Consider the following 16,011-nt stretch of genomic DNA (forward strand, 5'->3'; position numbering starts at 1 on the left):
GTTATGATGGATCGGCGGTCACAAAAGCTAAGGATTTGTTTTCAGTACTGAATGGCCGTCGAGTTAGCGCCAGACGCGTGTTGAATACATTATATCTGGAAGTACAATTCCACTCTGTGTGCACAAGTGTCCGTAGTAAGGAGAATATAACAATATGTATAGAATAAACGAGGCTGCATCGGATGCCGTACATGGCGTTGAAAATTGAAATCGTTTGCCTTTTGAAGATCAACCGTTAATACAGATAGGTACTGAAGAACTAATAAAAGTTGTCACTGAAATGTTTACGCAAGACACTACATCAAAAAGCCATAGAAAGCCAACAGTTGGGAGTTAAATCGTATAACAGGCCATGAAATTGCCAGCATAAATCTTCAAAAACAAAAATGACAATTGCATCCAAATAACTATGGCGTTTACACACAATCCCGGTCGACGTTCCCACGTAGCTGTCACCGCGGGCGAAGGCGCACTATACACAGCCTATCGGAGCATCTACACCACTCCGGTGGACAATCGTCCTAACAAAGCCTTACCGACCGAGGCCGGGACCCAATCATTTCCCACGCGGTAACGGTCGGACCTCAACTGGGACGCTAGTTTGAATTTATGGACGCGGAACCATCGCCCCGCACCATATCCAATACCATTTCAAGATGACCACTAGTGAAGACATTACTAGACAAACCAGAGATGTACAACACGCAACAGATATTAGCTTGCTCAGTGATGAAGCCAAAACAGCGCACAGATCGCGATACAAAAGCTGACCGATAAGCTGTGTTCTTTCAATAACAGGAGGGAACATTGTTTGAACAATAATTTCAAAAAAATGCTGTCATGTTACGATAAAGAGCTATGACCGATGTTCTTGTGCGAATATTTTGAGTCATTGCATTTATTTTACAGCCTGATGGTTCGGATCATTGTGTGGAACGGCACGTCGAACATTAGAAATAACCAAACTTATTCTTGTCCGAGCACGTGGACAACAGATCTGATGTTGTTAGTTGAACGTGTACGGATTTTTTAAATTTCAATCAGTTTAATGACCTTCATATAAACATCGGCATCAGTTTTAGAAACTATATTACAAATTGGATTGTCTTCACCTATTTCCCAACACGCGGTCTGTTTAAAAACGCGGAATTCTGTGTTTTCATTGGTATGATTCATGGCTTAAATCATGTGTATAGTAAATACGGTGGAGTGATGGCTGAGAAACAGATCGATTTGATTTGATGTACTGTAACACAATATCTAAAGCAGGTCGGCTCGCGCGGTGACGCGGCGCGCTCGCAGTTTACGCTATTCTCGGCGCGGGCCTAATTTTAACCATCTGCGTCTCCCAGTCTAGTTTTAGGAAGTGGGCCGCCTCAGATTCGTCGAATTAATCGACTCGGATCTCGATACGTAACGTTCAATCGTTCATTTCAAACATCATCGGTGACGTAAAGGCGAATAGTTCGGGCTTTACTTCTAATTCCTTTAGGCCAATGAACGCCTCAATGTTATAAATGCGGCCAGCCAGCCATAGTACATTGTATTTAATTAAAAACAAAACACTTAATTGGACTTATATAAATCCAGATGACGTAATAGCTGCCAATCAAAGGATCTAGCACAGATGTTTGTAAATTGCGCAAGTGGCATATAATCGAGGGTCCAATTATCGAAATGACACAGCCGTCTGGCATATCCAGTCGGACGATACACTCCCGGTTAAATCTATAATGGATGAGGCGCGTCCCGCGTCAATCCAGTAAACGAGATCGCATAATCGGACGCATACATAACAGAAAGACAATGCGGGCTGCACTCATTAATCGAAGCGAATTAAAAAGCTAGGTAGAAGTAATCCGGCCGCGTCCTGTGACCATGGATAAATTTCAATTAGAGCAATCGGAGCGTCTCGCGGAAGCCTGCGGAGATGCAGCCCGGGATAGCAGCACAACAACGTGCATACGAATGACCGTGTCCGACGCATACAAAGGGGGACCTCCGCCGCAAATCATTAGGATTGCGGTAAGTGAGATGTGAGCGGAATTGTTAGACCCGATGCAGCTCCTAGATAATGACGTTGACTTCGGATTAGCTGGCACCGGCCACTAGAATGTTTACTTGACATATAGAACGTAGCTTTAAGGATTTAGTGTCAGCGCCGTTGGTGACCGCGAGGCAACTGGCTATTTATTACAATAAGTCGTTCGTCAAAACGGGCAGGTTGTTTGTTGAGGAGATAATAAATGTGAGAGCGGAATTAATAAACGTGTCAGTGGTACGTCGCCACACAAGAATGATGTACAATGTAAACGTCGGGGCATAATTTCGTCGAGGATTTGTGACGCCCTACGCTGGGGCGTCCCGGCACGCCAATTTGTAAGCGCCGACATAAACCGCGGTGTAACGAAGCACCTAAACAACGAAATAAGCGAGCATCAAGCGACCCGCGGATATATCTCAGCGGCTGACATGTCGACAACACAAGAAGCTACTCGGACTTTACATTCGCCGACGTAACGAGGGGAGCCGCCGGCTCGCCCATTGTATTTATGCCTTAAACACAATTTATTTATTCGCCAAACATTACGGAGACACAAAATCTTGTCCATAAATACATGTGAAAGCACATATCAAGTATCGGAATGCAAACGGCGGGGCTCGTGTCTGAATTATGCAACAGAGCGGCGCGGGCGCAGGCTGCCGTAATAGTGCACGGAGTGCTCGCCCAACGCAACTCCTAAAATAATACGTACCGCGAATGTGGATAACTGAACCAGAAGCTCGGGCCTCTCGAAATAACGCGCTGCCCAAATCCTAACCAACCGGACTTGCAGCATTGAAAGTACGTTAGACGCGACGGAACCCTTCGGCAGGCCGGCGACTTGCCTCGCACATGATACACCGATCCATTACCCAAATGACGGCGCAAATGGTATTTACTACGGTCATTGCTCTTGTCAAAATTTCACCAAATTGAGAGTGCCTCCTGTTTGGACGCCGCTGGACGGATCTCTTCATTTATCCGCCGACCGAGGACACGGCAAAGGCGGTTTACGAATATTAGCCTTATGGCTGATCGACTGTAAGTCCATCGATCTTGCGTCCGGGTGGTCGGGCGGCACCACGTTAATTACAGGGCAGAACCGATCATTTAACGTAAATTTCGCAAACATTAAATAATTTTTAAAATATTGAACCAGCGATGCGTTCACGCGTGGAATATAAATTATTGATCGCACCAACAGAGACACAGGCTCCGACAGGATTGTGGTCACCGTTTCCTTAAAATGTACCTACACACGCGTATGTCCCCAGCGGGATAATCAAACCGGCTCAAACAAAAGAACAAATAAAGCTGAAACTGAAACAATAGGCGCAGAACGACGTTCATTAACCGATGATACGAAACAGTGAAGAAAGTCGGCGCCGCAATCTTGTAATCCTAGAACCACACGCGGCGATGATTACAAGGCACCTATTAGTCAAATTAGCTTTATTGTTGCCTTTGAGTTGCACAAGGCGACCAATCGGCTTACACTCAGACAATTATGTAGGCACATTAGCCGGTACAATACGATGAGTCAACAGAAATTGCGTCCCGAGCGTTTATCAAAACAATAGTATTGATAAGTTAATAAAGCGAGGTGCGAGACGCCTAACGAGCGATTACTGAGCGATGTGAAGAATAGACGCCACGCGTCTCGAGCGGTCCGCGTGCGGAATACGTTATGGAGGCGTGACTCACTGCCGCCGTTGGAAACGCGCCCTAAGCCTCGTTGCACGAAAGCTGTGCAACTAAAAAACATTAACAATTTACGATTCGTGTCGACAACTCCTGTAGTCGCCACTACGCTTTTTTACTAGTCGGGAGATGCGAACGTGATGCGAAACAGAAAGAAACCATCGGCACAGGAATGTTACGACGCACGCGCACGTCGAAAGCGAAAACTCAAGAGTTCGCGAGATGTTACGAAACACGCGTATTCTCGATTAGGGGATACGGGCAAGCGAGGGCACTGACCGACTTCCACATTTATACCGCTAATTCATGCACAAGAGCATCTGCATCCTACGAGCAGCGTTACGCCAAACACTCGCGCGGCTAATACAGTTTATATTCACGGAACAGACACACCAGACGACGCATATTACACGCGGAGAATACGTAAAGAATTATATTTATGTAAACGACTTCACAGTGATGACAGGTGAAACTGTTCCTAGCGGGAGAGAAAAATGCCGCCTTTGAATATTAAGACACATAAAACGAGATACGGTATGTCCAACACATAACAAAGTCACGAAAACATGTACAGCGAATAGAACACTGCGCGATAGAGATCTCAAAGCGCGCTCGTCGCGAGACGAGCTTATCTCTCGGAATCGTAATTACCGCGTGAATATTTCAATCGATTCGACTTATCGATGATGCGCGAACAATAACGATCGGTATCAGTCCGGACGTATTATTTCCGTACGTCAAATGTGAACTCGGTGAGAACGACCCACCTGAAGACGAGAGATTTTTATCGATCCACCCGCGAAACGAACGAATCGACGTAATCGATTTCAACATATCGGAGCTGACAAGCGATATTCGAGGTCGGGGGCGAAGGCTCAGTGGGCGCCGGATGGGTTCGAAATTAAAACGATATGCAAATTAGGTACGAGAATTAATCGTCGGGTGCAATCGACGCGACGGCAGCGAGAGCAGCTACTGGGTACAAATCGATGAATAAATAGTGTCCGATTAGCGGCGCAAGGTGTGTTCAGCGCTTAATGGATGAATCGAATCGAATCCGAGCAGCTCAATGAATCGACACGTCGAACGCGCCGTATTTGGGTGTATTTGATCAGTCGCGGGCTTCATTGATTATCCATTCGCGCCAACAAGACGATACGGAACACAATTAGGCGCGATAGTTATCGGAATATAGTCCACGTGAGGCGCGTTGTGTGTGCTGGAGTGAGCCGTGACGTGCACCACGCGGTGTGAAAGCTACTGCGTTACTCGGGATTGATTTTCCCCGTAACTCGATGGCCGCCGTCGAGTTTGACAGGAGAATTTATAATAATCACTGGCGGTACCACCGAAAGTAATTTTCAATTAAGTTTCTTGATAATCCGGATCACGGGGCCGGGTGGACTTAGAACCGGAGGCGACAGCGCGCTGCCTTGATAATTGGAAACTGTCTCTAGTTACAAATAACACCTGCTATCTACTTTGTTATTAGTTTTTTCATTCTTCTCTTTGGTATTTCATAAATATTCACCGCTACCGATACTTTTACAGTCTAGTTTTTCAGTTATTTTTTCTTTGGCCGCATTTAACTTTACAACGTATGCTAATAGAACAGTCGTTAACGCGTCTCTCCATGATTTGGTCTATAATCAATATTATTAAGCGCTCCGAATAGGTGAACTTCACAAAGAGCTAGAATGAAAGGCCGATTCATTCACAATAATGATTCAATAGTAGCGCGACCGCTCCCACTTCCGAGTCGTCACTCTAAACGATAAACCGGTCCGTGGCGTTAATTATAAAACGATTTTAAATCAGATTATTTCGCTACTGAACACCGATCTATCCGATTCGACATCTCTGCCGCTCAGATCATCAATTTCATTGATAGGATTTTCGATAGATTTTAATTGAATCATCATACCTAAATTGATTTTTAAGCTCCAGCCACAGTGAAATTTTTTATAATTTATACGTTTCACAAATCTATTAAAAATCGAGTAGAAAATTACTGAGAAAATAATCGTGATAAATGATGAAGTCTCCGTCAACGGAAGCGTAAAATTCCACCACGTGATAATTCATTTCTTACGTCCACGGGTCTTCTTATCTTTAACGATCTGAATGAATACGTCAATCTTGGATCGCAATCGGTTGTGAGATGTTCGCTCATCAACATACACTGAACATTTTTATTATATTACGCAAAAACAAAACTTTCATAAACACGTCCGTAACTCAAACCTGGAGCGACGTGATCAGCGAAAACAATCTACTCGTCAAAATATTTACAAAATATATTAACAAAACAGTTTATTGCTTGTATAGTATTCTTTCTCTTATCTAAAAAAAGCTAATCTAGAACGTGACTATCTCGTTAAACAGTCGTAACCTGCCACAGGGGCGCGTCGATGTCGGGGATTTAGCCTAAGTGCCATCGGAACTACCGTTGTGGGTGATGCGACATGTGCGGGTGTGAGAGGTGCGCGTGCGAGTAGGGCTGGCCCAGCGAGCTGAGCGGCAGCGGCGACGGGCACGGGGGGTGTTGGTGGTACTGCTGCAGCGGCGACGGCGCCAGCCCGGGGTGGTGTTCTAGCGGGTACTGCGTCGAACCCGCGTACGCCAATTGCCTCACCTTCATATCCTCGTCTACTACGTTATACGTGAGCTCAGTTTCCTCGTAGCCCGTCGCAGCCATGCGTTGCTCGCTGGTGGTGGGCGGGTCCGGAGAGTTGAGACACGTCTGGATCAGCCGCTTGCCCGAGTCTGACGTGATCATCGGCTGCAGCTTCCGCGTCGCGAACGTGTACACGTGGCCCGTCTCTGACGCGACTAGCAACATCACTTGTGTCCCCGTCAGGGTCGATAGCTCGTATGCCTATAAAAGAGAAACAAACCAGTTAATACAACAAACCCATAATGGACTTAAAACTTTACCTATTTGTTACTTCTGTATTGTGAACATTTCTTTAAAAAGTTTTCAGTATTCAATAAGCTTGACGAATGCTATTATGCTCCATTCAAAAACTTCAGCGTATTTCACTCCAATACATACAACATAGGCCGTATTTGCCGAGAATACAAGAGGCTTTACGTAATCTTATTTATGTCAGCATGAAGTATTTAGAAAATCTCAACTCTTAGCTTGACCTAAAAACCGAAGCTATGCAAGCCTTGAAAGTTTCTAGACCGCATGTTCATAGTACTTTTTGAGACTTTTAACTTTCAGACGCATAAGTATGTTGACCATCACACAGGCCTGGGACAATGTTTGTTTCGTTTAGTCAACAACGCGATAACAGTTCCCGTAGTCAGGCCAATTTGACGCTCGGTACTTCAAAGTTTACTCGGACAGTGTTATCGGATCCTAAAAGTTTCCCGCCGACCTTTCACCTATCCCACGCCTCTAATTCGTATGTAAACCACTACGCGTTCGTTTTCGGGAGCAATATCACTCTCTCACGGCACTCTTTGTGTATGCGAGACGAATTATCACACCCACTGGCGCCCATCCACCCACACCTACATACACCACAGTTTATTTACCAACAGCACATTCTAATTTCGACTCCAGTGCTCCGCATTAAGAGCCATGTGACAACAAATTGTTAAAACACCCATTTGACACGGACAATTGACAAAAGTCAGGTAGCTCGTATTATGTTCATCTCTCAAATTGACGCTAAATACACTGTGTACTTTAGTACGATAGCAATAGAGGATTGTTTGAAGGATTTCTGTGATTTTTCAATGCAATTTGATTGTTGTTTGGCGTCTAATTTGGTTTTTCCATTGCATAATATTGGTCTGCGGTCTCGCCCACTTGAGTTATCGGTTACGTGGTAACGGTTTTATTTGTAAACCATTTTATTTGCCACATATTGATTTTAGTTTGTATTGGATTTTGAGTTTTATTATAAACTCCTTTAAATCTTTGTTTATGTATGTCTGTTTATGAAAAGTTTGTATAGTGTTCAGACTTTCGGAGTTCTAAATCTAATTTCAAAGCTCACGTTCTACTTTCACGAATGTTTACTGCCAATATATTTCAATATTGTTATATTCAATGTATAAATTATAATATTGTTCAATGTTTTATAATTACAAGAATATTAAAAGTTCAAAGATCACACAGGTCACTAACAGAAGAGATTTCAATCAAGATTGACATGTGAAAGTATCACTGTAAGGAGTTGAATGAGATATTTATATGTTGCCAAATCATCGCAATTTCCTTAAACATATCCTTGTTCCTAATTGAAGCACCAGTGTTTCAAAATATCAAAGAGAATCAATGGACTTGGACAGTATCATTACAATGACAATAAGCCTCGGAAATGGGGTCTGACAACCAAAGCTATAGTTAATTGAATCGTGTGATTTAGAACTTCCAACTTAGTTCATACTGCTTTAAGGTTGTATTTGAATCACAGAGAGGTGAGTGATCACTCTTTTCTTAAAACTTGCACTTCCCTTCTCCATTCATTGAAGTGATTGATGATAAAGCTGTAATTAGCGAACCTACTGCCTGCATCTTTGACATCGACACCCTTAATCTCAAATCTGGGTCATTGTAAAATGGGTCTTATTAACTTCAGGCTAAGGTTCTTACTGACAGCGCAGTTTAGTGGGCTCCAGTATAAAACACTGCCGAAATTGACAATTACAAATGCACCTTTAATGAGCTTTGTTGTTATACATGATTAATGAGGCTTCAGTGAAATTTCAGGACTTGGAATTATTGGTACTGAGGTCGCTCTCAAAAAATCGGAAATTTCTTTTGTATAAGGAGATTCATGTTTTTACGTTATTTTACGTCATTAATCAGGAGTTATATGAGACGTCTGACGGTACTTTGCTGATTGAAAGTGATACGAAAGTCAAGAATTGAGAATATTTCATTTTCAAAGGGGGCATTTATTTAACTCTATGGTTTTTTCCCGAATAAGACCTTCAATGACAATTTTAATTTTCATCTTGACACATTTACTGGCCAATCTAGATGTCGTTATCTGGCAAAGAATATCAAAGTCGACGTAATATAAAAACGATTATCGATACAAACGAGTTGCATTAAAAGATCCGACTTTATAGCCGCTATTGATTTTTATGATCGTTTTCATGTGTACATAAATTTTCGCTACTGCACTGTAGCAAAGTGTATTAAAATTGATAATATTGAAAATAAATATATCGGTTAAATCAAAATAATCAATTTTATCAAGATATCACCTACGACTTCTGTGGATCTCTAACTATTCAGTTAGTGTAATTACACAGCACTTTATGAAACTAGAATAAATAGAAAAAAGCAACTAAGAAGTCGTGTGAAAATCTCAAAAGCTTTCCTATTGTTAACAGAAACAAATACTTTCTCAATAAGTTTATCACGTCAATTTTACAGTTAAGTTCAAATTACGCTGTCGAAGTTTAAACCAATAGCTTAGTTTGAAACATGATTAGCCGGCAAACAATTGGTTAACCTCTGTTTGACTCCATCGGTGACCCACAACAGGGCTGCTACGGACTAAGTAAATAACGTCATATTTGCCTGTTTGATTTATGTGAGAAAATCATCAAATATGGCATCAATATGTGTACTTAGTAGTGGATTTAATATTGAGTGACTCTAATTTCTATCATCATCATCATCTCAGCCGTAGGACGTCCACTGCTGAACATAGGCCTCCCCCTTATATCTCCTAATTTCTATAATAGAAAGTAAATCCACAATCTTGTTCAAACTTATTGTCAGTACAACGATACATCACTGTCAATAGCTTTGAAGACGGTTGCCCTAACATTTAAATAGTTGAAATTAACAACTTTCTATAATCCCTTAAAAGCACAGACCGATGACGCAACATAATCCTTAAAATTAAAAAGAGACAGCATTAGCAAGATTGACAGATCCGCTCATTGATTTATACAAACCGATGTTGCAAAAAACGCCCGGATAAGTGCTCCAGTTAAGTCACAAGTGATTGTAGTAAGGTGCAACTAAAATCCGCAGAACCGGTGCGCACGAGTCATAGGCCCGAAGCCAGCCGAAAGTGCCCGAACGTAAATTCGAAAACCGAAAGCCAATTAGCTTGTCAAAGCTGATCGTAATGATACGTGATGTGCGGGGCGTCTGTTCTCGTTAATTGACAACTAAGAATTAACGTGCGATTATGTCAAGTTGGACCTTATATTGCGGAAGGCTATTAAAAGAAAGCAATGGTTCCCGTTCCACCATTCCATGTTCCATTGTTTTCTTGCTAATTTAGGACTGAAGGGTACACTTATCCTGCGTATTACGCGTGCGTAGGCGATGGTTTAGCAACCTGTCTAAACAATTGGCTGTATAAATAGTTCGTGGGGAGTTACGGCGATGTCCTGAACAATATCAACATGCTAAATAACGACGATTTAGTAAGAAAATTCTTACACAAATTGGCTATTTGTTTTTGCACTGATAAATTTTATGAGTCTTAGAAAGACTTTACCAGGTATTATGAAACTCATACTTCATTTCGATTTCATAACAAAGCTACCTGTCGGATGTTAAGTCGAGGATCTTATGGTAATGTCATGTAATCCGAAATACGATATAAAATGAGACCGCGTGTTAGTTTACATGTCAAAATTATATCGAATAGGGAAGAGAATAAAGTTTATACGAGTAACACAATTTATGTTAGAGAAAAAGGGCCATCTAGATATTTTTCCAATACAATTTTATATAAAAATATTTTCATTTTGAACAGCGAAGTGGAGCTTTTCAAAACTGGATACTACGTCGCAATTTTTCTAACAACAATAGCTTTCGAGACCCGCATCCCAGGACTCAAGGCGCACTCAAGACGTAAGCCGATCAATTGAGTGGAGCCCCATAGAGATATCTCAAGAATAAACCCTTCCCGAAGCACTTTATTGAACGGAGAATATTCTTAAAACTTCGTCAACAAAATTTTATATCCTTTAGCCAACGATTTAACTGTGCAGCTCATTTAAGAGTAGCTCCACACCTTCGACTCTGATGTGTATAATAAAGGCAGTCATTAAGAGCCCGGCAATCCAGCTAAGTAAATGATGATTACGCTCGCCACTTATCATAACACGGGTATAACGAGATATGAGTTTTTTTCTTCTATATCACTATTATAACAGTAATTACTCTAACTTAATTGGACTTCGCGATAGTTTTATAAGATGGTAGCGTCTGATAGGTGTCAAAATTGAAAGCAATGAAATTAGCTGGTTGTGTTTAATGATATTCTGTTAACACATCAACAGTTTTAATCGACTTTATAAATTCCATTAGAACTTTCCTCAAACAAAAAATGGAGGTATCAACTACTGGCTATGAATAAACTGAGTACAAAAGCATACATTATAATATTTTGGTTGAGAGGCAGCCCTATAATTTCGCGCTGTACTATCCTAGCTGTCGTCCCCAACTCTGGGCGATGAAAACTACACTTTTTGCCGAGATCAGATACAGAATCCGATAGCACGCCAGCTAATAGCTCTATAAACAAGATAATCGGCCAGTTAGTGCTGGGAAAGATGTCGTGCCGGCGATTTATGAAATACTTTAAAAAATATGAAAGTTCAGTGTGCTACGAGATTTCGTGATAGCGGCGAATATATGAATATAAGTGACCGAAAACTAGTTTCTTATTTGGAGTATTAACTTGAAATGGGAGATAAAATTAACCACCTTATTGCAGTTTTTAATCTAATAGCCAAATTATTTTATACTGTCGCACCGTGTTATGGCATGTCGTACGGAGAAACGAAGAATAAATTTGTGAAACATAAAATGAAGATCCTCACAAATAACTGCAAAGAAAAAGTGAGTGACCAAGAAATAAAAGGTCAAATTAAAATAAATGCAGAAAAAACACAAGAAATTTAAAACGGACAACTGACGATGAAAAACGTCAGTCAAACCGTTCACACGTGAATAACCACTTATGAATTGCAAAAAACACATTTGATCGTCACGAATTTTTGTCCCTCCTTGTTCTTAATAATAAAAAATCCTACGCCGATGTAAGAGTTGTGGTAAATTCGCGAATTAACCGGAGAAAGCATTCGGGACGGGGCATAGCGATACGACATTACTGTGACAAGTGCGACCCGCGACAACGTGGGCCAAAAAACCAGCTAATTGCGACTACAATGGAGTACAAAGCGGCCGCTTTTCCCACGGAGCATCCGACCGCGCATGCGTACCGATCATTTCATGCGTGCTCCTCTTTTATTGCCAAAAATTAATGCCCGGTAAACAGTCCTTAATTGCAAGCCAGTCTTGTTAAAATCAGCGTCGGTAAAACCGCCCGTCACACCAAAAGTTACATTTCTCGGAAACGAAAAACGAGAATACACATAAAACTTGCAATAACTGACTAATAATAACGTAATATACACCCAGAATCGTATGTTCCAGAGTGATCAAAGATGGGTATATAGAACTTGGGAGCGACCTGAGCAATAAGTGATGGACGGGAGCCGGCCGGATGATGGTGCCACAAACATGTTTTGGCGCAACCTCTGGTCGACGCCCGTTTTTCACGAGGAGGGTGACTGGACACGTGATGTTGAACGGGAGTGTGAACAAATACCAGAAATGGAGGAGGTCAATATTACCTCCTCCGACATAGCCTGTGCAGTTCGTCCGATGCAAAACTGGAAATCACCAGGACCGGATGGACTGCACAATTTCTGGTTAAAGTGGCTGCAAAGTTCACACCCCTGTTTAGCATCACAGTTTCAGTCATCCTTAGAAGCCGGGTCGCTCCCACAGTTTCTAACAACAGGAGTTACCCATCTGCTCCATAAATCAGGCAGTACCGCGGAACCTAAAAATTATAGACCGATCACTTGTTTACCGACGGTCTATAAACTTCTTACATCTATTTTGAGATTAAAAATAAACCAACATATTGAAAAATATTCAATTATGTCAGTTTCTCAAAATGGATGTAAGAAGGGTCCCGTGCTACTAAGGAGCTACTCCTCACTGATATGGTCATCAGCCAACAGGTTCGACGATCCCGAAAGAATTTGTCGACATGTTGGATAGACTATAAGAAGGCCTACGACTCGGTCCCCATACATGGCTTAGAGGGTACTGGAGTTGTATAAAATAAATACAACTCTACGCGCCTTTCTTGCGTCATGTATGGAGCAATGGAGAACGGTTCTTCACTATCCAGGATGTAGACAAATTGAAGGGACCGGCGATCCTATTAAGATCGAGCGGGGAATATTCCAGGGTGACAGTTTGAGTCCACTTTGGTTTTGCCTGGCCTTGAACCCTTTGAGCACATTGCTAGAGGGTTCGGGGCTGGGCTATCCTTGCGGAGAGGGGTCAGGTTATATCCCATTTGCTTTATATGGATGATCTGAAACTGTTTGCCACTACAGAACTGCAGCTGATGAAGCTACTGAAGATCACTGAAAATTTCAGTAGTTGCATCAGGATGGAGTTCGGTGTGGACAAATGTGCAGTCATGCATGTAAAGCGAGGGGGAATTGTGGAATCTGAGGGAGTACAACTCTCAGATTCCATAAATCTGAGATCACTCTCCGCAAACGATACATATAAATACTTGGGTATGGCGGAGGGGTTAGGCATCAATGTGGCTGTCATGAAACAGTCATTGCGGGAGCGTTTCTTTGGCCGCCTGAATAAGGTCCTAAAAAGTTCCTTATCAGGCGGCAACAAGGTTCGCGCCTATAATGGTTGGGTCATGCCAGTCCTGATGTACTCCTTCGGCATACTCAAATGGACTCAAACTGAATTGGATGCCTTGGATAGGAGAGTCCGCACACTGCTGACCGCAGAACGAATGCATCACCCACGATCGTCGGTGATGAGACTGTACATCCCACGGAAATGTGGAGGCCGAGGCTTTTTAAATGCAAAGACGCTCCACAACCGCGAGGTGTGCAGTCTCAGAGAATATCTTCTCAAAAGCGACGTGGGTATGCATCGTGATATGGTAGCAGTGGACAAAGGACTCACCCCGCTATCGTTGGCAAATGAGAACTGGCGCAGACCTGTGGTACTAACTACCCATGATCGCAAGGAAGTATGGCAGAGCAAACAGCTACACGGACGCTTCTTCGGGGCTCTTCATGGCCCCGATGTAGACTTCAATGCGTCCGTATCTTGGCTACGCTTCGGTGACTTGTTTGGAGAAACCGAAGGGTTTGTATGTGCAATTATGGACGAAGTTATCCTTACGAATAACTACCGGAGATATATCGTGAGAGACGGGACGGTTGACATATGTCGGGCATGTCACCATCCGGGTGAGTCTATCAGACATATTATATCTGGTTGTTCTCGTTTGGCTAATGGTGAATATTTGCACAGACATAACCAAGTGGCCAAGATTATCCACCAGCAGCTTGCTCTGCAATACAACCTTGTAGACCTTGAGGTACCGTACTACAGGTATGCGCCCGACCCAGTTCTCGAAAAGGACCATATCACGTTGTACTGGGATCGATCTATCATCACTGACAGGACTATTGTAGCCAATAAGCCTGATATTGTGGTGATAGATCGATTAGCGCGCCGCGCGATGATAGTCGATGTCGCCGTTCCGCATGACGAGAACCTTGTGAAAGCTGAGAAAGAGAAACAAATAAAGTATCTCGACTTAGCGCACGAGGTTGTCGCCATGTGGAGTGTCGACACGGCTGTTGTTGTGCCGATTGTCGTTACGGCCAATGGTTTAATAGCCAAGAGCCTCGACGAACACCTCAGGAGGCTCGCGTTGGGCGGCTGGATCAAGGGACTGATTCAGAAGGCAGTACTCCTTGATACGGCACGTATTGTGAGGAGGTTTCTGTCTCTGGGACCCTAACCACCGGTACCTTGGACCCTGTGCCCGATATCGGTGGCAACCTATTTTTTATATTTTTAAATGTTTTTTATTTTTATATTTAATATTTAAAAATGTAAATCATATGTTAGAAAATAAATAAATGATAAAAAAACGTAACATTACGAATACCCTGTGATTCTTGTGTCGATTTTTGGTGCACAATCGACGTTTTATGACATTTTAATTTTATTGGTTAATGCAGTTTTGCCCATTCTGTTGGATCATTGCGCAATTTTGCTTAACAACTTTATAGCTACGGGACAGGTATTGACATTTTTTTCGTCAAAATTTAAAGATTCCAGTTTGAAGAGCCCATAATTTTCAACGGTAGTGCAAAGACAGATGCAGCTTGCAGTAATGAAATGCAAATACTATTTAAACTATTAATATTACCTAGAACTTAAGGTATTTCTTTGGATCTAACACATTTAAACATGTACGTCATTAATATTGATTATTTTAGCTAAGTGAAGAAGCTAAGAAACTGAACAGGTGGCAATTAAGAAAGGCCTTAAAAGCCTATAAATGATGACAAATTATAGGATGCTATTTTCGCTTAAACGTTAATTACGTTAGTTACTTTGTACCGAGTATAGTGAAAGGTTGCATACGACAAAATAATTGATACCACTTGGTACTTAATACGAAGAAGGTTCGTAAATGTATTCATATACTTGTCAATCATTTACCTCATAATACTTTGAACACTCTTCAATTTAATTGAAGTATCTATTACCAGGCATTTACCGTACCTCTGAAAAAATGTTGTATTCTACGCAAACTAATACCGTTTTATTTCTTCACATTTGCAACGGCAATTAATTTTCACTATGAAACAAAAACCTGAATAGATACCTATACTTCATCGGATACAGCAGACATTTTAACAACAAAAACTGAACTATCAATTTCTACAGAATATTTATCGCGATCGATCTTCAAGCCCACCCTTAGCTTGTCTATAAAATTCCATGAATTCCCTGTGGCCACTTAGGCCTGTCCTGATCCACTTTCACTAGAGCCTAAGGTGTTAACCTATTATCATCTTACGGTGGCTAGACGGCAATTCATATGGAAATGAACTGGCAGACAGGTTCACTCGGTGACGGCAAGGCTAAACGCTGAACATTAACTTTAATTAGTTTACAGGAAACCATTGGTATTTTAATATTCTCAATAATAAAGACGGTAGTTGTAAAGTAAGGCGGGTTGATTAGACGAGGTCAGCTTTAAAATCAAAATTCAGTACCTATATGTTTGGTAGTCAAACAATTCGCCAAGTAATGATGCTGAAGTGCATGCGGTAAGATATTTTCATATTTTCACCCCATTATTTCAATTATTAACAGTTTATTTTATCAATACTGCTTAATGTTT

The 16,011-nt window shown here is 41.8% G+C and overlaps 1 protein-coding gene across 2 annotated transcripts in view; it reads right to left on the bottom strand.

The window, feature by feature from the left end:
* The window catches only part of LOC110376086 (serum response factor homolog), a 208,429-nt gene that overhangs the window by 178,400 nt on the left and 14,018 nt on the right, over nucleotides 1–16,011 (bottom strand). For both annotated transcript variants that reach the window (XM_049847618.2, XM_049847617.2), the window contains exon 2: nucleotides 6,381–6,623. In XM_049847618.2, coding sequence (XP_049703575.1) covers nucleotides 6,381–6,623 — 243 coding nt within the window. The remainder of the gene's footprint in view (nucleotides 1–6,380; nucleotides 6,624–16,011) is intronic.

The sequence above is a fragment of the Helicoverpa armigera genome, chromosome 7, assembly GCF_030705265.1.
Source record: "Helicoverpa armigera isolate CAAS_96S chromosome 7, ASM3070526v1, whole genome shotgun sequence".
In the NCBI taxonomy this organism is placed as follows: Eukaryota; Metazoa; Arthropoda; class Insecta; order Lepidoptera; family Noctuidae; genus Helicoverpa; species Helicoverpa armigera.